Raw genomic sequence first — 24,591 nt, 5'->3', positions numbered from 1 at the left:
AACCTGTACCAGAATGATGGGAAGAAAAAAGTTTGGAGAAGAAAGGGAACGGCACATGATCCAAGGCACACCACATCCTCTGTAAAACATGGTGGAGGCAACGTGATGGCATGGGCATGCATGGCTTTCAATGGCACTGGGTCACTTGTGTTTATTGATGACATAACAGCAGACAAGAGTAGCCGGATGAATTCTGAAGTGTACCGGGATATACTTTCAGCCCAGATTCAGCCAAATGCCGCAAAGTTGATCGGACGGCGCTTCATAGTACAGATGGACAATGACCCCAAGCATACAGCCAAAGCTACCCAGGAGTTCGTGAGTGCAAAAAAGTGGAACATTCTGCAATGGCCAAGTCAATCACCAGATCTTAACCCAATTGAGCATGCATTTCACTTGCTCAAATCCAGACTTAAGACGGAAAGACCCACAAACAAGCAAGACCTGAAGGCTGCAGCTGTAAAGGCCTGGCAAAGCATTAAGAAGGAGGAAACCCAGCGTTTGATGATGTCCATGGGTTCCAGACTTAAGGCAGTGACTGACTCCAAAGGATTCGCAACAAAATATTGAAAATAAAAATATTTTGTTTGGGTTTGGTTTATTTGTCCAATTACTTTTGACCTCCTAAAATGTGGAGTGTTTGTAAAGAAATGTGTACAATTCCTACAATTTCTATCAGATATTTTTGTTCAAGCCTTCAAATTAAACGTTACAATCTGCACTTGAATTCTGTTGTAGAGGTTTCATTTCAAATCCAATGTGGTGGCATGCAGAGCCCAACTCGCGAAAATTGTGTCACTGTCCAAATATTTCTGGACCTAACTGTATATATATATATATATATATATATATATATAATTGCCTTATTTTGTCTGTCTGTCTTGCTCAAAAAATAACGTCATTACAGTGACAACCGTCGCATTGGCCGCTGGGCCCGGCCTTGCCCCCCGCACATTTTGCCCGATCGGCCCCGTCCCCCGCACACTTTGCCCGCTCGGCCACGCCCGCCCGCACACATTGGTCACCTATACACCTTCCCCCCAGGAATACTCCACCTATTAGACACCTCCCCCCAGGACTACTCCACCTATTAGACTCCTCCCCCAGGACTACTCCTATTAGACTCCTCCCCTCCAGGACTACTGCTCCTATTAGACTCCTCGCCCCCCAGGACTACTCCTCCTATTATCCTCTTCTCCCCCCAGGACTACTCCTCCTATTATCCTCCTCTCTCCCCAGGACTACTCCTATTAGTCTCCTCTCCCCCCAGGACTACTTCTCCTATTAGAATCGTCTCCCCCAGGACTACTCCTCCTATTATACTCCTCTCTCCCCAGGACTACTCCTCCTATTATACTCCTCTCTCCCCAGGACTACTCCTCCTATTATCCTTCTCTCCCCCCAGGACTACTCCTCCTATTATCCTCCTCTCCCCCCAGGACTACTCCTCCTATTATACTCCTCTCCCCCCAGGAATACTCCTCCTATTATTCTCCTCTCCCCCCAGGACAACTCCTCCTATTATACTCCTCTCTCCCCAGGACTACTCCTCCTATTATACTCCTCTCCCCCCAGGACTACTCCTCCTATTATACTCCTCTCCCCCCAGGACTACTCCTATTATTCTCCTCTCCCCCCAGGACTACTCCTATTATACTCCTCTCTCCCCAGGACTACTCCTCCTATTATCCTTCTCTCCCCCCAGGACTACTCCTCCTATTATCCTCCTCTCCCCCCAGGACTACTCCTCCTATTATACTCCTCTCCCCCCAGGAATACTCCTCCTATTATTCTCCTCTCCCCCCAGGACAACTCCTCCTATTATACTCCTCTCCCCCCAGGACTACTCCTCCTATTATACTCCTCTCCCCCCAGGACTACTCCTCCTATTATACTCCTCTCCCCCCAGGACTACTCCTCCTATTATACTCCTCTCCCTCCAGTACTACTTCTCCTATTATACTCCTTTCCCCCCAGTACTACTCCGCCTATTATACTCCTCTCCCCCCAGGACTACTCCGCCTATTATACTCCTCTCCCCCCAGGACTACTACTCCTATTATACTCCTCTCCCTCCAGGACTCCTCCTATTATACTCCTCTCTCCCCAGGACTACTCCTCCTATTATCCTCCTCTCCCCCCAGGACTACTGCTCCTATTGTACTCCTCTCCCTCCAGGACTACTCCTCCTATTATACTCCTCTCCCTCCAGGACTACTACTCCTATTATACTCCTCTCTCCCCAGGACTACTCCTATTATACTCCTCTCCCCCCAGGACTACTCCTCCTATTATACTCCTTTCCCCCCAGGACTATTCCTCCTATTATACTCCTCTCCCCCCAGGACTACTCCTCCTATTATACTCCTATCCCCCCAGGACTACTCCTTCTATTATACTCCTCTCCCTCCAGGACTACTCCTCCTATTATACTCCTCTCCCCCCAGGACTACTCCTCCTATTATACTCCTCTCCCCCCAGGACTACTCCTCTTATTATACTCCTCTCCCCCCCAGGACTACTCCTCCTATTATACTCCTCTCCCCCCAGGACTACTCCTCCTATTATACTCCTCTCCCCCCCAGGACTACTCCTCCTATTATTCTCCTCTCCCCCCAGGACTACTCCTCCTATTATACTCCTCTCTCCCCATGACTACTCCTCCTATTATACTCCTCTCCCCCCAGGACTACTCCTCCTATTATACTCCTCTCTCCCCAGGACTACTCCTCCTATTATACTCCTCTCTCCCCAGGACTACTCCTCCTATTATACTCCTCTCCCCCCAGGACTACTCCTCCTATTATACTCCTCTCTCCCCAGGACTACTCCTCCTATTATCCTCCTCTCCCACCAGGACTACTCTTATTATACTCCTCTCCCTCCAGTACTACTCCTCCTATTATACTCCTTTCCCCCAGGACTACTCCTCCTATTATACTCCTCTCCCCCCAGGACTACTTCTCCTATTATACTCCTCTCCCTCCAGGACTCCTCCTATTATCCTCCTCTCCCCCAGGACTACTCCTATTATCCTCCTCTCCCTCCAGTACTACTCCTCCTATTATACTCCTTTCCCCCCAGTACTACTCCGCCTATTATACTCCTCTCCCCCCAGGACTACTCCGCCTATTATACTCCTCTCCCCCCAGGACTACTACTCCTATTATACTCCTCTCCCTCCAGGACTCCTCCTATTATCCTCCTCTCCCCCCAGGACTACTCCTATTATCCTCCTCTCCCCCCAGGACTACTCCTCCTATTATACTCCTCTCCCTCCAGGACTACTCCTCCTATTATACTCCTCTCCCTCCAGGACTACTCCTCCTATTATCCTCCTCTCCCCCCAGGACTACTACTCCTATTATACTCCTCTCTCCCCAGGACTACTCTTCCTATTATCCCCCTCTCCCCCCAGGACTACTACTCCTATTATACTCCTCTCTCCCCAGGACGACTCCTATTATACTCCTCTCCCCCCAGGACTACTCCTCCTATTATACTCCTTACCCCCCAGGACTATTCCTCCTATTATACTCCTCCCCCCCCAGGACTACTCCTCCTATTATACTCCTATCCCCCCAGGACTACTCCTCCTATTATACTCCTCTCCCTCCAGGACTACTCCTCCTATTATACTCCTTTCCCCCCAGGACTACTCCTCCTATTATACTCCTCTCCCCCCAGGACTACTCCTCCTATTATACTCCTCTCCCCCCAGGACTACTCCTCCTATTATACTCCTCTCCCCCCAGGACTACTCCTCCTATTATACTCCTCTCCCCCCAGGACTACTCCTCCTATTATACTCCTCTTCCCCCAGGACTACTCCTCCTATTATTCTCCTCTCCCCCCAGGACTACTCCTCCTATTATACTCCTCTCTCCCCATGACTACTCCTCCTATTATACTCCTCTCTCCCCAGGACTACTCCTCCTATTATACTCCTCTCCCCCCAGGACTACTCCTATTATACTCCTCTCCCTCCAGTACTACTCCTCCTATTATACTCCTTTCCCCCCAGGACTACTCCTCCTATTATACTCCTCTCCCCCCAGGACTACTCCTATTATACTCCTCTCCCTCCAGGACTCCTCCTATTATCCTCCTCTCCCCCCAGGACTACTCCTATTATCCTCCTCTCCCCCCAGGACTACTCCTCCTATTATACTCCTCTCCCTCCAGGACTACTCCTCCTATTATACTCCTCTCCCTCCAGGACTACTCCTCCTATTATACTCCTCTCTCCCCAGGACTACTCCTCCTATTATCCTCCTCTCCCCCCAGGACTACTACTCCTATTATACTCCTCTCTCCCCAGGACTACTCCTCCTATTATCCTCCTCTCCCCCCAGGACTACTACTCCTATTATACTCCTCTCTCCCCAGGACTACTCCTATTATACTCCTCTCCCCCCAGGACTACTCCTCCTATTATACTCCTTTCCCCCCAGGACTACTCCTCCTATTATACTCCTCTCCCCCCAGGACTACTCCTCCTATTATACTCCTCTCCCCCCAGGACTACTCCTCCTATTATACTCCTCTCCCGCCAGGACTACTCCTCCTATTATACTCCTCTCCCCCCAGGACTACTCCTCCTATTATACTCCTCTCCCTCCAGGACTACTCCTCCTATTATACTCCTCTCCCCCCAGGACTACTCCTCCTATTATACTCCTCTCCCCCCAGGACTACTCCTCCTATTATACTCCTCTCCCCCCAGGACTACTCCCCCTATTATACTCCTCTCCCCCCAGGACTACTCCTCCTATTATCCTCCTCTCCCTCCAGGACTCCTATTATCCTCCTCTCCCCCCAGGACTACTCCTCCTATTATACTCCTCTCCCTCCAGGACTACTCCTCCTATTATACTCCTCTCTCCCCAGGACTACGCCTCCAGCACACACTGCACAAAACATACCTCCCCCCAAAACACACACACCCACACAAACCGCGCAACACACACAGCACCACACACACACAACGCTGCAGACACACAGCGCTCCAGAAACAAAGCAACACACACAACACAACACACAAACAACACCGCTCTCACACACCCCCACACCCAGACAACACCCAGAACATGTACAGCGCCCTACACAAACACTTGGCAACTACACACAACAACCTCTATATATATATATATATATATATATATATATATATATATATAACAAAAATCATACATTAACTGCACAATAAATTCTAGAATACCCAATGCGTTAGAATCGGGCCACCTTCTAGTATATATATATATATATATATATATATATATGTTTGTTGTATTTCTGTTTCAAGTCTATATATACATACGTATATATAAATATGTGTGTGTGTGTGTGTGTGTGTGTGTGTTTATACAGCTCTGGCAAAAATGTATAGACCACTGCAAAATGTTCAGTTTTTCAGATTTTTCTCTTTATAGGTATATTTTTTTGAGTTTAATGTATATTGTTGTTTTATTCTATAAACTACTGACAACACGTCTCCGAATTTCCAAGTAATACATTTTGTATTTATTTTCTGAAAATGAGAAATGGTCTCAATAACAAAAAATTGCATTACTTTCAGACCTCAAATAATGCAAAGAAAATAAAAAAGTTCATAATCATTTAGAAACAACAATACTAATAATGTTTTAACTCAGGAAGAGTTCAGAAATCAATATTTTGTGGAATAACCATGATTTTTAATCACAGCTTTCATGCGTCTTGGCTGCTTTCCACCAGTCTTTCACACTTCTTTTGGGTGACCTTATGCCACTCCTGGTGCAAAAATGTAAGCAGTTCTTCTTTGTTTGATGGCTTGTGACTATTGTTCTTCCTCTTGATTACATTCCAGAGGTTTTCAATGGGGTTCAGGTCTGGAGATTGGATAGTGGTGGTCCTTCATCCACACATTGACCTAGCTGTGTTGCATGGCGCATTGTCCTACTTGAAAAAAACAGTCCTCAGAGCTGGGAAACATTGCCTGAGCAGAAGAAAGCAACTGTTTTTCCAGGATAACCTTATATGTGGCTTGATTCATACGTCCTTCACAAATTTTAATCTGCCCAATTCCTGACCAATTTCTAGAGTAAGGTAATCTTTTTTGATGAGTCTAATTTTCAGTTTTACCCAACACCTGGTCGTCTAATGGTTAGACTAAGGGCGGCTTTGCACGTTGCGACATCGCACGTGCGATGTCGGTCGGGTCAAATCGAAAGTGACGCACATCCGGCGTCTTTTTCGACATCGTACTGTGTAAATGCTAGATGATACGATGAACGAGCGCAAAAACGTTGTTATCGTATCATCGTTGCATTCACCGACATTTCCATAATGCCGGTGCCGCGACAGGTACGATGTTGTTCCTCGTTCCTGCGGCAGCACACATCGCTGTGTGTGAAGCCGCAGGAGCGAGGAACATCTCCTTACCTGCCGCCGGCGGCTATGCGGAAGGACGGAGGTGGGCGGGATGTTTACATCCTGCTCATCTCCGCCCCTCCGCCGCTATTGGCCGCCTGCCGTGTGACGTCGCTATGACGCCGCACGACCCGCCCCCTTAGGAAGGAGGCGGGTCGCCGGCCAGAGCGACGGTCGCAGGGCAGGTGAGTGCATGTGAAGCTGGCATAGCGATAATTTTCGCTACGCCAGCTATCACACGATTTCGTACCTGCGACGGGGGCGTGGACTATCGCGTGCGACATCGCAGCATCGGCTTGCGATGTCGCAACGTGCAACGCCCGCCTAAGACTTGGACAGGCGTACAAGCCACAATGTCTTCCACCCACTGTGAAATTTGGTGGAGGATAGGTGATGATGTGGGGATGCTTCAGCAAGGACATATGAATTAAGCTGCATACAAAGTTATCCTGACATGGAGAGTATCGATGGTGTCTCTGATGTCTGGGAACAACACAGGAAGACGCAGGCGTCGACCTGCTGTGTTCTGATTCATAGGCAGGCTAATAAAAGTTAATTTAGGTTGTCTGCTTGTTAGGCTCCTGTGATCACATGTGTCATGGAGAAGTCAATCACATCTGCTCCCCTCCTATTTATGCGGGATGAAATCTACCAATGCCAGCTATAGGTTATTGTTTGTTGGTCTGTGAGCTGTGGTGTCCCAGACTTTCTGGTGAAAGTGTTGCTTTTGCTTGGAGCGTTTGTGTAGTTTTTCCCTATTATTTTTTTTTTGCCTCCTTCCTGCTTTTGTTTTCCTCCTAGTTTCCTAATGTCTTATATCTCTGTGTGTACGTGCTGAGTAACAGAGATTTGGTTTTCCCTGTCTTTCTATTTCTGTGGTTTTCAACACACTCCTGTCCCGTGCCTCCCTGGGGAGGAGAAGAAGGAATAAGATCAGAACTGATCATGAGTAGGCCCAGGAAGGAGACTCAGGCCTCTCCACCTTTAGGAGTATCCCTGAGGTTAGCGATAGCGTGGGGCCCCCTAACTTGAGGGTCAGCTTAGGATCCCCAATTCCCGCTATCCTGTAGTTATCATGACAACAACATGTTATACTAATCTAGGTGATTATCTGTGGGTGAATAGTATGCACAAACTATCTTTTCTACAAAAGTATACTTGAGGGGACTAACATACTGTGTGCGGCCAGAGATAGCATGACAAATAGGGTAGCAAACTGATTTCAACATGTTTTTATAGGTTATAGTACTGGACAAGATATATATATATATATATATATATATATATATATATATATACATATACCATATTGTTCTAAGACGCACTTTTGTTCCCCCAAATTTTGGTGGAAAGTAGGGGGTGCGTCTTATAAGCCGAATATACAGGGGGGGGGGGTATATATATATATATATATATATATATATATATATACTGCAGGGTCCGCTCTTGAGCGGTGCGGGGGGCAGGTGACAGCTGCGCGCGGCAGCATTTGATCTCCTGCTCCCGCTCATATAATATGCACAGCCGCTGTCCATCAGCAGCGTGTTGCTGAAACTGCATCACGCTGAGGGGCTGGGGCAGCGGGGCATATTATATCTGCCTGCGCCCTCCTTTGATCGCACATGAATCCCCCCTGTGTTAGATATGGCCCCCATGCTGCTGCCCATAGTAAAATAAAAAAAGCTTAACTTACCTCCAGCGCTGATCTCCGGTCTCCTGCTGCTGCTGTCTGTGATAAGGCATGCATAGATGATATCACTCTGCCGTGCCGATCACATGACCGGCAGCAAGAACCAGGAAGTGCAGGAAGCCGGAGCTCAACTGCGAGGAGGGAGACACGAGGAGGGACAGCGCTGAGAAGGTAAGGAAAGAGTATTTTATTTTATTATGGGCAGCAGTATGGGGGCATATCTAACACAGGGGAGATGTGCCATCTATAATGGCCATGGGCAGCACACATGGGGGCCATATCTAACACAGGGGAAGTGTGCCATCTATAGGGGCCATGGGCAGCACACATGGGGGCCATATCAAACACAGGGGAGGTGTACCATCTATAGGGGCCATTGGCAGCACAGGGGGACGTGTCCCAGCACAAGGAGGCTATATTCAATATAAGGGGGCCATATCCAGAATAAGGGGGGCTAATTTTAGGATGGGGGGCTATGAGGGATATATACCCTATATGATTTGTTAGACGGACACTGGCATTATAAGATGGACCCCATTTAACATTAAAAAAAAAAATTCTCTTTTCCTTCACCAAATTTGGGGGTGCGTCTTATAATCAGGTGCGTCTTATAAAGCGAAAAATACGGTGTGTGTATATATATATATATATATATATATATATATATAAAAAAATATCTTACCCATCCCTACACTAGGAATTTTGGGGCAGAGGTGGCATTAGAATAGTATAAAATACAAGAATTGCTAGCACTTCCTAAATCTTATAGTCTAAACTGGTACACACTGAACATAGCATACATTATCAAAATAGCAGCTGCACTCAAGTAGAGGGAGGGAAAAAAACCAAAGAGATGTATATGGTGAACACTTGAATGTGAAAATGCACTACAGCAAAGAAAACAAAAAATATGTGAAAAAAAATTTTTGGGAAAATAATGAGTTATTTTGAAAATAAAATTGGCCAAGTTTAAATGAGCCCAGTTACCACGCCACAGTATAAGTCTCAACTGGGTCCTAATCTAAATTTCTGCCTCTTTTCATGTCATTCCTCACTTTTTTAGATTAGGACCCAGTTGAGAGGTATACCTTGGCATATAACTCATTTTTTTCCCAAAAATTGTTTTTACATTTTTCATGTTTTCTTTGCAGTAGTGAATTTTCACATTCCAGTGTTCACCATATACATCTCTTTGCTTTTTCTCCTTCCCTCTCCTTGAGTGCAGCTGCTATTTGGATAATGTATGGTATGCTCAGTTTGCACCAGTTCAGACTATAAGATATAGGAAATGTCGGCAATTCTTGTATTTTGTACTATGGAGTCATGTCCTTTGTCTGTGCTCTCCTACCAGTGACCTCAGGTGTTTTAATTTTCCTTTTGCAGGTTCTTCTCTAGCCCTTATAAAAAGGTCAGGAATGACACGAAAAGAGGCAGAAATTTAGATTAGGACCCAGTTGAGAGTTATACCTTGGCGTGGTAACTGGGCTCAATTAAACTTAACCAATTTTATTTGCAAAATAACTTATTTTTTCCCAAAACGCTTTTTCACATTTTTCATATTTTCTTTGCAGTAATGCATTTTCACATTCCAGTGTTCACCATATACATCTTTGTTTTTTTCCTCCCTCTACTTGAGTGCAGCTGCTATTTTGATAAAGCATTAGAATAGTATGACATTTTTCTGTACTTGGCGTAATAAAGTTGGACATCACTGTCCTATAGATAGAGAAAAGATACAGTAAAGAGGATTTTAAGAAATTTTCTAAACATCATAAATGGGTAAAATTGCAAAGTGCTTGTAAAAATCCTCTCCCTTCTCAGGAACAGCAAGATTTTTAATTCCATTATTTATTGTTCGTTGCCTATGGCACCTGCCACCGCAGCATTCTATTAGTGGTGGCCAGTCTCCTAGGGAGGGAGCGCTGTGATTTTATTTATTTCACTTGCTTATATAGCACCTATTAATGCCATAGCGTTTTACAGACATCATCATCAACTCATTGACGTTCACAATCCAAATTCCCTATGTCTTTGGAGTGTGGAAGAAAACTGGAGTACCTGGAGGAAACCCACACACACGGGGAGAACATATAAACTACTTAGAGATGTTGTCCTCAATTTGAATCCTAAACCTCAGCGCCGCAAAGAAAGAGTGCTAACCACTGAGCTACCTCTGATTTACAAGCTCTTTTCTATGGCGCTTACAATCATTACTCTAAAAGGAACCTGCCACCAGGTTTTTCCTTTATGAACTGGGGCCACCATCATTGAACTCTTATATACAGCATTCCAGAATACTGTATATAAGAGCTCAGATTGCTCTGTATAATGTAAAAAACCTCTATTATACTCACCTAGGGGGGTGGTTTGATGGGTGTCGCTGGTTTTGGTTTGGTGCCTCCTCCATCTTGTGCAATCGCCATCCTCCTGAACAGCCCCGTGTGCGTGACGCGTCCTACGTCAATCGCAGAGAGGCCTCCATTACGCTTCGCCGCATGCGCACTTTGTTCTGCCCAATTAAGGGGATTTACATATAAAGCACCACTCCAGCGCTGAAAAACAAACACTGGAGTGGTGCTTTAAATTGTGATAGATGTAATTTTAGCTGAACATTAGTGTATATTCATCATTATATTAATATGTACAACCTGTTCTTTCTGTTGTCTTTCTACACAGAAAAGAAAATACCAGTACAGTGTCATCAAATCTGATGTTTTCCAAAGGACCAAACAATATCAAGTCTAAAGGTGAGTTTTAGGATTCATAGTAACAGCTAGCTGTAGTACCCGGGCGTTGCCCGGGATAGCAACTGTCTCTCTGTCTGTCTCCCAGTCTGTGTCTGTCTGTCTCTGTCTCAAAAAAAAAGAAAAGTCCACAGCACCTTGGTTAAAAAACATAAATGCCTGTGCAACAGCACAATCAGCACCTTAGGAGTGCACGTCCATGATCAAGGGATCACTTGAAATAACATACCCAATAGTAAGGATGACAGCGTTCCTCCAGGTGAAAAAACATGCAATTCTTTATTCCATCAGTTGTGTAACAGCAACGTTTAAACCTTGTGGTCTTTGTCAAGCATAGTCTATGCTTGACAAAGACCACAAGGTCGAAACGTTGCTGTTACACAACTGATGGAATAAAGAATTGCATGTTTTTTCACCCGGAGGAACGCTGTGATCCTTACTATTTGTCTGTCTGTGTCTGTCTCTGTATGTCTGTCTCTGTATGTCTGTCTCTGTATGTCTGTCTCTGTGTGTCTGTCTCTGTGTGTCTATCTCTGTCTGTCTCTTTCTGTCTGTGTGTCTGTCTCTGTCTGTCTGTGTCTCTCTCTATCTATGACTGTCTGGCTGTGTCTTTCTCTGTCTGTCTCAGTATCAGTCTCTCTGATTGTCTCTCTCTAGCTCTGTGTCTGTCTGTCTCTTTCTCTCTATCTCTGTGTCTGTCTGTGTCTGTCTCTCTCTAGCTCTGTGTCTGTCTGTCAGTCTCATTCCCCGTCTGTCTCGTTCCCCGTCTGTCTCGTTCCCCGTCTGTCTCGTTCCCCGTCTGTCTCGTTCCCCGTCTTTTTCTTTGTCTCTGTCTCTTTCCCTATCTCTCCCTGTCTGTCTCTTTCCCTGTCTCTGTGTTTTTCCCTGTCTCTTTTCTTGTCTGTCTCTTTCCCTGTCTGTCTGCCTCTGTCTGTGCCTTTGACTGTCTGTCTCGCTCTGTCTCTTTCCCTGTCTGTCTGTCTCCCCACCGACATCTTATTACCTCACACATAAGCTTCTTATCCTAACAATTTATTTTGTTCCTGTAGCAACCACTCACCGGTCCTATTAATAACCTATAGCTCACAGCTCCATTCACTTTAATGGAGGCAGGTTTTATGTAGAGTAACTGTAAAGCGTGGTTACATTTTCAGGTCAAAACATAGTCTATCACGTTCCCTGAGTCACATGGGGTGTCTGCAAAATTTCGTGATTGTAAATGCGACGGTGCCGATTCCTTTAGCGGACATACACACACACGTACATACACACCCACATACATGCACTCAGCTTTATATATTAGATTATGAACTTTCTGCTGTTTCCAATTAAAATGCTTCAACACAATTAATATAACAAATGGTTTTTCCAAATTCAACACAAAATGCCAATTTACAGACTACTGCGATCCCTCTCACTGCCTTCTGAATGCTGTGATTGCATTGATCACAGCATTCAGGGGGTTAAACTGCCGGGAGCGACGCGGGCACCACTCTGGGCAGTGAGAGCTGGGTCCCAGCTGTAACATCAGCCGGAGACCCAGCGGCGATCACGGGGGTACAGCGCCTGAAGCCCCGCGATCGCCATGACTAAAGAAAAAAAGTAAAAAAAGAAGCAGGAAAAAATTGGACATGAAAAGAACGCGCAAACGCAATAAAAAATGTGCGTTTTTTTGCTGCAGCATTTTTCCTGTCAAAACATGCTTTTTATGTGAAGAAAAGATGCATATAAAAAAGCCTCATGGACACATAGCCTTATTGCTGCTGCTCCACTAATTCTGGAACAGGGTTTTTTTTTCTTTGTTTCCTTTGATTCTCTTCCATTCCAAAATTATCCTAATTTTTTCCTTTACAGTGCCTTGCGAAAGTATTAGGCCCCTTTGAATTTTTTAACCTTTTCCCATATTTCAGCTTTCAAACATAAAGATAAAACATTTAAATTTTATGGTGAAGAATCCACAACAAGTGGGAAACAATTGTGAAGGTGAATGAAATTTATTGCTTATTTTAAACTTTCATAAAAAATAATAAACTGAAAAGTGGGGCGTGCAATATTATTCGGCCCCTTTGTAGCGCCACCTTTTGCTGCAATTACAGCTGCAAGTCGCTTGGGGTATGTGTATCAGTTTTGCACATCGAGAGACTGAAATTCTTGCCCATTCTTCCTTTGCAAACAGCTGGAGCCGAGTGAGGTTGGATGGAGAGCGTTTGTGAACAGCAGTTTTCAGCTCTTTCCACAGATTCTCGATTTGGATTCAGGTCTGGTCTTTGACTTGGCCATTCTAACACCTGTATATGTTTATTTGTGAAACATTCCATTGTAGATTTTGCTTTATGTTTTGGATCATTGTCTTGTTGAAAGACAAATCTCCGTCCCAGTCTCAAGTCTTTTGCAGACTCCAACAGGTTTTCTTCAAGAATGGTCCTGTATTTGGCTCCATCCATCTTCCCATCAATTTTAACCATCTTCCCTGTCCCTGCTGAAGAAAAGCAGACCCAAACCATGATGCTGCCACCACCATGTTTGACAGTGGGGATGGTGTGTTCAGGGTGATGAGCTGTGTTGCTTTTATGTCAAACATATCGTTTGGCACTGTGGCCAAAATGTTTGATTTTGGTTTCATCTGACCAGAGCACCTTCTGCCACATGTTTGGTGTGTCTCTCAGGTGGCTTGTGGCAAACTTTAAACAACACTTTTTATGGAAATCTTTAAGAAATGGCCAGATTTGTGTAGTGTACGACTGATTGTTGTCCTATGGACAGACTCTCCCACCTCAGCTGTAGATCTCTGCAGTTCATCCAGAGTGATCATGGGCCTCTTGGCTGCATCTCTGATCAGTCTTCTTGTTTGAGATGAAATTTTTGAGGGTCGGCCGGGTCTTGGTAGATTTGCAGTGGTATGATACTCCTTCCATTTCAATTTGATCACTTGCACAGTGCTTTTTGGGATGTTTAAAGTTGTGGAAATATTTTTGTAACCAAATCCGGCTTTACACTTCTCTACAACAGTATCACAGACCTGCCTGTTGTCTTCCTTGGTCTTCATGATGCTCTCTGTGCTTTAAACAGAACACTAAGACTATCACAGAGCAGGTGCATTTATACAGAAACTAGATTACGCACAGGTGGATATGTTTATCATCATCAGTCATTTAGGACAACATTGGATCATTCAGAGATACTAAATGAACTTCTGGAGTGAGTTTGCTGCACTGAAAGTAAAGGGGATGAATAATATTGCACACCCCAATTTTCAGTTTATTCTTTTTTACAAAAGTTTAAAATAAGCAATAAATTTCGTTCAACTTCACAATAGTGTCCCACTTGTTGTTGATTCTTCACCATAACATTAAAATTTTTATCTTTATGTTTTAAGCCTGAAATGTGGGAAAAGGTTGAAAAATTCAAGGGGGGGCGAATACTTTCGCAAGGCACTGTAGCCAACTAGGCATACGTATACCATAGACTTTTTCTGTGGGCTCAAGTGATGTTTTATTAGCCAGCATTAGAGTAGAAAAAGCAAACTCCCACACAATTCTGTTGGATACGTCCAGTTAATTCATGGGAAATTTGCACGTTTATTTCCAGGGGGTATAACTTTTGAATGGAGAGGTACAGAAAAAAAGAAAACTTGTTCCAGCACCAATTGGACAAGGGACTCAGCATAAATGATAAAATACAGTGAAAGGTCTTCATTGAAGGAACACTGGTTATTCTACCTGGACATGCCAGAAAACATAAGTTGTTCCCAGCTGCTACCAAATTCTTGAATTTTTGATAGCAGGCCTAGAAATTACAAATAGGGTCCTAACTGTGAATAAATGGGGGATCAAAAAGGAAGTGTGCTCACTTGATGCAGTTGTGAAGGAACAACTCATATAAGAATAGCAATCTAGACTGACTGTTGTGGATCCACGTTGTATAAAGATCATGGAACGGAGACAATGGATATAATCCGTGCGACCAATGAGGTACAGAGGACGAGGAATAAAAGACATGCTGTTTATTAAAGTCAAATCACGTTTTCCTGATGAAGAAACCGGTGGGTTTCTAAACACTTTAACTTTAATAAACCGCATGTCTTTTATTCCTCGTCCACTGTGTCTCATTGAATCACTGAATTGAGGCATGAAGTCAAATCCCAAGAATGACTACCATTGACCAGCAGCCAGATTTGGTGGCAGTTGGCACTGAGGTTTCGGTTTTCACAGTACATTCAGGTCCAGATGGCCATACTAAAACCTAGGCCTTTCACATCCAGAAATCCCAGCTCCATGTGCAGCTTTGTGTGCTGTTCCGTGTAGTGGACAAGTGCAGGAGATGCCTGTTATTTACATGCAGTAGACTAGTGTGAACATTGGATCAGAATTAATCCATATGATTTATTTACCTAGTAAGTCATTGGACTGTGTGGAAAATTGGCCATAAGCACTGGCACACTGGCTATAATGGGTTTTTGCCTTTCATTAAAACATCCATGGCACATGCCTGAAGCTCAAGATGTACACTTCTACTGACCAAAATGCACAATAGGTCTTCAGACCCTATTCAGTAAAGTAATTAAACAAAACTGGAACTTATCTGCCTATGGATAATCAGTACTTTTGGATAAGGCAGAAAGAAGCATATGCTGAAAAGAATATACTGCCTATAGTGAAGCATGGTGGTGGCTTATAGATGACTAAAATGAGGATTGGTGGTGGTTCAGTGATGCCTACAGTGAAGCATGGCGGTGGCTCAGTGATGCCTTCAATGAGGCATGGCAGTGGCTCGATGATGTCTACAGTGAAGTATTGCGGTGGGTGTTGCTGTATGGCTACTTTTCTTACTCTGGCACTTAAAAACTTGCAGCATGTGGATAGCAAGATGGATTCAGTTAAGTATCCGGTAATCCAAGGAGAAAATGTCATGACTTCTATGAGGAAGCTGAGGCTTGGGTATCATCATACCTTCTAACAGGACAATGATAACAAGCATACCTCATAGTCCACCATGGCTTGGATTGAAAAGATTTCTGGAAGTTTCTGGAGTGGCCGTCAGTTGCCTGGCTTGAACCTCATATAAAACCTTTGGTAGGATTTAAGGTGGTTGTAGTTGCTTTCTTATAAACAGCAGAAAGTTTAAAAATTTTCCTAATTGAATTTTTGATCCCTATTGCAAATTAGCTTTGAGTGCAACTGTGCACTGTGTTCCAAATTGTTATGCAAATCGGATTTAAGTATCAAAAAGATTTAATTTTTAGTTTTTCACATAAGCTCATAGATAGTATTGTGTCTCAAGGTTCTTTGGATCACCTAAATCAATCTCAAAAACCTATGATATTTAGTTTACCAGGTGAGCCCAATTAAAAGAAAACTACTTTCCACATTATTAAGCAGGCATGGGGTTTCAGTCAATATGAGAACAAGTAAGGATCTTTCTGCTGCTGAAAAGCGTCAAATAGTGCAATTTCGTGGACTAGGCATGAAAACTGATTGTGAGGTAAATCCGGAGATATGACGATAAATCATGATATTCAAGTTATGTCAGGAAGCCCTCTCCTGGTGTCACCCCCCCTTTCCTTCACACAACTCCTTCAATCAGAAAATTTACCACAGGGATAAACGGTTTGTTTAGCAGATAGGTGTCAAAGGAACTGGTCTGTGTTCCACTTACACCTTTAACAGCCATCTCCTCTGATATGGAGATTAGTGTTCCCTCAGGCCTCTAAAACAAAGAGAGAGAGGAAGAGCCCCTGGGAGCTGTGTCCGCTCATCAAAGAAAGTGGACAGTGACCTGGCAAAACCAAAAGGAAACTAATCACCACAGGAGAGCATACTGCTGGCTCCGTAATATCATACCCAGTTATGATATTACCGTGCGTCTCAGCCATACACCCCCTACATCGTTAAAATCGGGACTTCGAGCCGAATCTGGGCATATCCTCGGAGTGTATATGGCACCCTGGGGCGGCGAGATATAGAGAACTGCTAGTAGGAGTCCGGTAAATGAGTCGTGCGTGGACTCAAAATGCAGAGGGGACCCGGGCGGATCTGATGGCACCAGAACCATCCCGATCGGACCTCCCAGTCCGGAGTTGCAGGTAATAGCCCCTTTTGGGATATTACTCTGACTCTATGCAGGGGGAGTGGCAGTGCTTCCCTGTGAGGTCACTAAGGTAGGAGGGGACCTGGATTTGCCCAGGTTGATAACCCTACTTCGGCCATTTTCCAGTGTTCTTTCGCTGGGGGTCACGTGTAGGAAACATCTGTGGGAAGGATCCTAGAAACCTGGTCTACAGCGCCCCCCTGTGGCCAGACGCACAAGGTAACTGCTGGAACTGTGTATGCCTGTTTGTAAACCATGCTTTATCTGTAACTGTACTCTGACATATGTATATTCTGTAGATTCCCTATTGTATATATTGTAGTTTCTAGTGTGCTTTAGGCTGATTAAATTATATAATTAATCTTGGGCTGTTCTGTTATCTCGATCTTGAATCCCACGTCTGTGTGTTCGGCTAATAGTTACCGTAAATCGGTTGGTGGCAGCGAGTTTGTGCCAAGGATTATTGTGGGGAGGCCAGTGACATTCGGGGAGGTTTTATATATTCCGCCCGCGGAGGTCGGGGGAATATATACCCTACTCTCACCGGGGACCCTTCAATAATCGGCATAAGTAGTATAGCGGCCTCCTTGCTTATTGTCGGGCAATTCCATAATTGGCCTGACTATAAGAGGGGCGCTAGAGAGCGCGTCACGTGCTCTGTCTGTCGGTCGGGAGGTATAAAGGAGGGGTGACCCCCACTTGTTACCCCCCGATTGTGACGTACTGGTAGCCAGCGCGGGGGATTTCTGAGTGACCCCCCCGGTGGTTTGTGACATATTGGTGGCATAGCGGTGGGATCGAGATAATAGTGTGTGTGAGTGTGAGACCCATACTCCCAGACACTAAAGACTGCCTGCAGCAGCTGTGGCTGCTGGGGTCTTCAGACTAGCTCAACACTAGAGTGTCAGAGTGCAGATACTGTAAGGTGTGTGGAGGCATCAGGTGTCAGTTCTGTGTCAGTGACCAAAGTCTGCAAGAATGGCTGAGAGCACCAGGAGCAAAGCCAAAGGAATGGCCGATGCTCAGGCCAGAGACGATGAGGAGGTTGTCCACGAGCCCTCCAAGAGCCCGACGCCAGAGAACAGCTCTGCAGAGGACATCGCACAACCTGGCACTGCTGGACAAAATGAGGAGGAGCTCGCCCAAGGGTCCTCAACGAGCCAGATGCCAGCCCTCCGCTCTGCAATGGACAGTGAATCACCAGGCTCCGCAGCGGGCCGCAGATCACCACGTGCCATTCCACCGAGCCTGGGAGGCTCGGATAGCCTTCTTCAAATGGCTATGGCCCTTCTCCAGGCTGGAGACCAGGAGGGCTACAAGGAACTCCTGGCAGAGCGCAGGGCAGAGCGGCAGGCAGCGCGTGAAGAGCGCCAGGCAGAGCGTGAGGCTGCGGAGCGACGGCAACAGGCAGACCGTGACCACCAGCTGCAGCTAGCTCAGCTCCGGCCCTCATCAGCCACACGTGACCTTCAAGACACCAAACTTCCAAAGGTCCGTGTTGAGGACTTCCCAGTGCTGGAGAAGGATGGAGACTTGGACTCTTTCTTGACTGCTTTTGAACGGACTTGCTTGCAGCACCATCTGGACAAGGAGCAGTGGGCCAAATACCTGACCCCCCGTTTAAGGGGTAAGGCCCTGGATATCCTTGGGGACTTGCCTGCTGAGGCAGATCAGGGCTACGACACCATCAAGCGGGCCCTGATCCAACAGTACAACCTCACCCCAGAGTCCTACCGCAAGAAGTTCCGGAGCCTACAGAAGGGACCAAAGGACTCCTGGGCTGACCACAGGCGGGCACTTGCCCGAGCTGCCGACCACTGGACCCAAGGCCTGCAGCTTTCCACCGGACCGGAGATCCTGGACTTGTTCATCACGGAGCAACTCTTGTGGAACTGCCCTGAGGATCTCCGCCAGTTCATCCGAGACCAGAAGCCAAAGGGGTCCACGGCTACAGCTGCCCTGGCCGATGACTACACCAACAATCGGGCTCCTGAAGCCAGGAGAGCAGCCACCAGCAGCACCTGGAGAGGGGGTAAGATGAATTCTGCGACTGCCCCACCTGCCCCTAGACTGCAGGGGGTGTCCCCCTCAACTCCCCTCTCCAGGCCCGTGGCAGAACCAAGACGGTGCCACCAGTGCAACCTACCTGGACACTTCAAGGCCATGTGCCCTCAGCGTCCCAAGGCCCCGGCTCCGTCCCCGTCCCAAGGGCCGCCCAAGGTGTATTGTGTGGGTGGGGGTGGTGGTAGGTCCCTGGACAGCTTCCAACCTGTCACCGTCGGCCGGTCTGTGACCATAGGACTGCGAGACAGCGCCTCGGAGGTGACTCTGGTGCGGCCTGAGATGGTGTCCCCCCAAGACTTGATCCCTGGAAAAACCCTCGCTGTCTCCGGGATTGGAGGCATTGACCCGGCGCTGCCTGTTGCTGACATTTATGTGGACTGGGGCGCAGGGCGAGGGGTGAGGGAGGTGGGGGTAACTGATCGGATCCCCGCAAACGTGCTACTTGGGACAGATTTGGGGCAGATAACCTCCCAGTTTGGGCCCCAACCAAGGGCTGAACCTTCAGCCAGTACTGACATGCCTCCGGACAATGTTAATGTGTTATCTATGAGTGATGTAAGGGAGGAGGGAGTGAACTCTGATATTTCTGCTTGCATAGACACCATAGACACACACACAGCTGCAGCTGTGACAGGGGAGGGGGTCAGAGAAAGGTGTGACAATGCCTCTACAAGTAATCAGCCTGTGAGCTGGGATCTGTTGCCCTCTGCAGGGATAAGCAGAGAGCAGGGTGCTGCAGGGGGAGGACCAGTGTGTGGGGTGGGGGCTACCACAGCAAATGTGGGGTCCCCAGAGATTTCACAGCGGGGTTCTGTTGCTGCAGGAGGGGAACAGGCAGGTGAGATTGGGGCCGGTCCAGGAGCGGAAGTGCTCCCAGGTAAGATCTCGGTGCATGGTTCCCCCACAACCGGGGTGTCAGGAAGCCAGGTAGGTCTGCCTGAACCGGCGACTTGGTCAGGAACGGAGGAGGAGCAGGCACGACCCACGGTCGCAGCGGCTGTGGCCGCTGTCACCCGCAGTGGGAGTGCTGGAAGCCGAGGGGCCTCCCGGAGGTCCGATAGCTCTTCCCCTTCTGACCAAGTGGCAGCCGAGTCAGGTGGAGGCCAGGACACAGGTCCCGGGGTACTGACCGAAGATGTGACAGTCTCGTCGATTCTGGCCACATCTAGTCAGGGGTTTCAGGCAGCGTTAGAAGCTGACGACAGCCTGAAAGCTCTTAAGGAGCAGGCGGCCCAGCCTCCCTCGGACTCGGACCCGGAGCGAGTGGTCTGGGACCAAGGACGGCTGTACCGGGCCACGGTCCAGCAGGGTTCCCCGGAGGCGTGGCCCAGGGACCGACAGTTGGTGGTACCCTATCCGTTCCGGACGGAGTTGTTGCGGATCGCACATGAGATTCCGATGGCCGGACACCTAGGGATCGCTAAGACCAAGGCCAGGTTAAACCAGCATTTCTACTGGCCAAAAATGGGGGCCGATGTGGCTGCCTACTGCCGTTCGTGTGAAACCTGTCAGAGAGTGGGGAAGGCGGGGCCACACCCCAAAGCCCCACTAGTATCTCTGCCAATCATCGATGAGCCTTTCAGGAGGGTGGCTGTGGATCTGGTCGGCCCGCTGGCCATCCCCAGCAGCTCCGGGAAACGCTTCATACTGACGGTAGTGGACTATGCCACCCGGTACCCAGAAGCAGTGGCCTTGTCGTCCATTCGGGCTGACAAGGTGGCCACCGCATTGCTGGAGATTTTCTCCCGAGTGGGTTTTCCCCAGGAAATGCTCACTGACCGGGGGACCCAATTCATGTCCCAGCTGATGGAGGCCCTCTGTAAGCAGGTCCAGGTGCGACATCTGGTGGCCAGCCCGTACCATCCACAGACTAATGGCCTGTGCGAGCGGTTCAATGGCACCTTAAAGCAGATGCTTAAGATGTTGGTCGACTCCCATGGGCGTGACTGGGAGCGGTATCTCCCACACCTGTTATTTGCTTACCGGGAGGTTCCACAGGCCTCAACAGGATTCTCACCGTTTGAGCTCCTGTACGGGCGACGTGTGCGGGGCCCCCTGGCTCTGGTGAAAGAGGCTTGGGAAGGGGATTTGGCCACCCCTGGAGTGTCGGTTATCGAGTATGTCATGCGCTTCCGGGACAAAATGCAGGCCTTGACGCAACTGGTACACGACAATATGGCTCAAGCCCAGGCCGATCAGAAGCGTTGGTACGACCAGAACGCTTGTGAGAGGACCTACCAAGTGGGTCAAAAGGTGTGGGTACTGGTCCCCGTACCACAGGACAAGCTTCAGGCAGCCTGGGAAGGCCCATACCTCGTGTACCAGCAGCTCAACCCTGTGACGTACCTGGTCACCCTGGACCCTGCCCGTGGAAGGCGGAAGCCCTTCCATGTGAACATGATGAAGGCACATCATGAGCGGGAGGCATGTGCACTCCCGGTGTGCAACCTGCCCGAGGAGGGAGAAGCGGAAACCCTCTTGGATATGCTAGCCCAGGTTAGGGCAGGCGGATCCATTGAGGATGTGGAGGTTGGCCACCAGCTCTTGGAGGACCAACGGTCCCAGCTGTGGGCCACCCTACACCCCTTCCGGGGGTTGTTTACCAACCAGCCCGGACGGACTGACTTGGCTGTCCATCACGTGGACACTGGGGATCATCCCCCGATCCGGCGTTCAGCATATCGGGTCTCCCTGGAGGTGCAGCAACACATGCGCCAGGAGATTGACGAGATGCTGAAGCTGGGGGTGATCCAGGCATCCAACAGCGCTTGGGCCTCGCCTGTAGTCCTCGTCCCTAAGAAGGACCGAACCACTCGGTTCTGCGTGGACTACAGGGGGCTCAATGCTGTCACGGTCGCCGATGCGTACCCAATGCCACGCATCGATGACCTGCTCGATCAGTTGGCCGGGGCTCAGTACCTGACCATCATGGACCTGAGCCGGGGATATTGGCAGATCCCCCTGACTCGCAAGGCCAGGGAACGCTCTGCCTTTATTACCCCATTTGGACTGTACGAGTCCACGGTGATGCCATTCGGGATGAGGAATGCCCCTGCCACTTTCCAGAGGATGGTCAACACCCTGCTCAAGGGACTTGAAGGGTACGCGGCCGCGTACCTGGATGACATTGCCGTCTTCAGTCCCACCTGGGAGGACCACCTAGAGCATCTAGCACAGGTGCTCAGGCGGATCCACCAGGCAGGTTTGACCATCAAGCCGGGAAAGTGTCAGCTGGCCATGAGCGAGGTCCAGTACCTCGGTCACCGGGTAGGCGGGAGAACACTGAAGCCCGAGCCTGAGAAAGTGGAGGCCATCGCGTCCTGGCCCACCCCCAGGACCAAGAAGCAGGTGATGTCCTTCTTGGGGACCGCTGGGTACTATAGGAGGTTTGTTCCATGCTATAGTAGCCTGGCAAAGCCCTTGACGGACCTCACCAAGAAGAAGCTGCCCTCTGCAGTCGATTGGACAATGGACTGCGAGACAGCCTTCCGGGCCCTAAAGGACGCCCTGTCCAGCCCGCCCGTGCTACAGGCAGCCGACTTCACGCGGCCGTTTGTAGTACAGACCGACGCCAGTGACTTCGGCCTCGGTGCGGTGCTCAGCCAGGTGGACTCTGCGAGCCAAGAGCACCCAGTCTTGTACCTGAGCAGGAAGCTGTTACCAAGGGAAGTGGCCTATTCCACGATGGAAAAGGAGTGCCTGGCCATAGTGTGGGCCCTGCAGCGTCTGCAACCCTATCTATACGGGCGCCACTTCATCGTGGAGACGGACCACAATCCCCTCAGCTGGTTACACACTGTCTCCGGGACGAATGGCAGGTTGTTGCGATGGAGCCTGGCGCTCCAGCAATACAACTTCACCATTCGACACAAAAGGGGCCGTGACCACGGTAACGCAGACGGGCTGTCCCGACAAGGAGAGGTCGCGGACGGGCGCACGGGGGAACACCGGAGTGTGCTGCCCCCTAGCGCCCTCAAAAGGGGGGAGGTGTGAGGTAAATCCGGAGATATGACGATAAATCATGATATTCAAGTTATGTCAGGAAGCCCTCTCCTGGTGTCACCCCCCCTTTCCTTCACACAACTCCTTCAATCAGAAAATTTACCACAGGGATAAACGGTTTGTTTAGCAGATAGGTGTCAAAGGAACTGGTCTGTGTTCCACTTACACCTTTAACAGCCATCTCCTCTGATATGGAGATTAGTGTTCCCTCAGGCCTCTAAAACAAAGAGAGAGAGGAAGAGCCCCTGGGAGCTGTGTCCGCTCATCAAAGAAAGTGGACAGTGACCTGGCAAAACCAAAAGGAAACTAATCACCACAGGAGAGCATACTGCTGGCTCCGTAATATCATACCCAGTTATGATATTACCGTGCGTCTCAGCCATACACCCCCTACATCGTTAAAATCGGGACTTCGAGCCGAATCTGGGCATATCCTCGGAGTGTATATGGCACCCTGGGGCGGCGAGATATAGAGAACTGCTAGTAGGAGTCCGGTAAATGAGTCGTGCGTGGACTCAAAATGCAGAGGGGACCCGGGCGGATCTGATGGCACCAGAACCATCCCGATCGGACCTCCCAGTCCGGAGTTGCAGGTAATAGCCCCTTTTGGGATATTACTCTGACTCTATGCAGGGGGAGTGGCAGTGCTTCCCTGTGAGGTCACTAAGGTAGGAGGGGACCTGGATTTGCCCAGGTTGATAACCCTACTTCGGCCATTTTCCAGTGTTCTTTCGCTGGGGGTCACGTGTAGGAAACATCTGTGGGAAGGATCCTAGAAACCTGGTCTACAGCGCCCCCCTGTGGCCAGACGCACAAGGTAACTGCTGGAACTGTGTATGCCTGTTTGTAAACCATGCTTTATCTGTAACTGTACTCTGACATATGTATATTCTGTAGATTCCCTATTGTATATATTGTAGTTTCTAGTGTGCTTTAGGCTGATTAAATTATATAATTAATCTTGGGCTGTTCTGTTATCTCGATCTTGAATCCCACGTCTGTGTGTTCGGCTAATAGTTACCGTAAATCGGTTGGTGGCAGCGAGTTTGTGCCAAGGATTATTGTGGGGAGGCCAGTGACATTCGGGGAGGTTTTATATATTCCGCCCGCGGAGGTCGGGGGAATATATACCCTACTCTCACCGGGGACCCTTCAATAATCGGCATAAGTAGTATAGCGGCCTCCTTGCTTATTGTCGGGCAATTCCATAATTGGCCTGACTATAAGAGGGGCGCTAGAGAGCGCGTCACGTGCTCTGTCTGTCGGTCGGGAGGTATAAAGGAGGGGTGACCCCCACTTGTTACCCCCCGATTGTGACGTACTGGTAGCCAGCGCGGGGGATTTCTGAGTGACCCCCCCGGTGGTTTGTGACACTGATATTTCACAAAAACTTAAGTATAATTATTGTACTCTAAAGACATTTGTGCTGCTACATAGCAAGATGGGTTTGAGCAGATAAAGGCATAATGAGGAAGGTTTCTGCCAGACAAATTAATTGGCTTAAGGGTACGCTCACACTAGCAAAACAACTCATAGCATATATTGTATGGCGCACACCCATTTAAGTCAATGGGTGTGTGCAAAACATTGGAC

The 24,591-nt window shown here is 48.1% G+C and overlaps 1 protein-coding gene across 3 annotated transcripts in view; it reads left to right on the top strand.

Annotated features, from left to right (window-relative positions):
- Positions 1–24,591, top strand: part of KIZ (kizuna centrosomal protein) — a 272,861-nt gene that overhangs the window by 232,999 nt on the left and 15,271 nt on the right. For all 3 annotated transcript variants that reach the window (XM_075339381.1, XM_075339380.1, XM_075339382.1), the window contains one exon: positions 10,778–10,848. In XM_075339381.1, coding sequence (XP_075195496.1) covers positions 10,778–10,848 — 71 coding nt within the window. The remainder of the gene's footprint in view (positions 1–10,777; positions 10,849–24,591) is intronic.

Source organism: Anomaloglossus baeobatrachus, chromosome 3, assembly GCF_048569485.1.
Source record: "Anomaloglossus baeobatrachus isolate aAnoBae1 chromosome 3, aAnoBae1.hap1, whole genome shotgun sequence".
Lineage (NCBI taxonomy): Eukaryota > Metazoa > Chordata > Amphibia > Anura > Aromobatidae > Anomaloglossus > Anomaloglossus baeobatrachus.
This window is presented reverse-complemented; position numbering and strand designations above follow the sequence as displayed.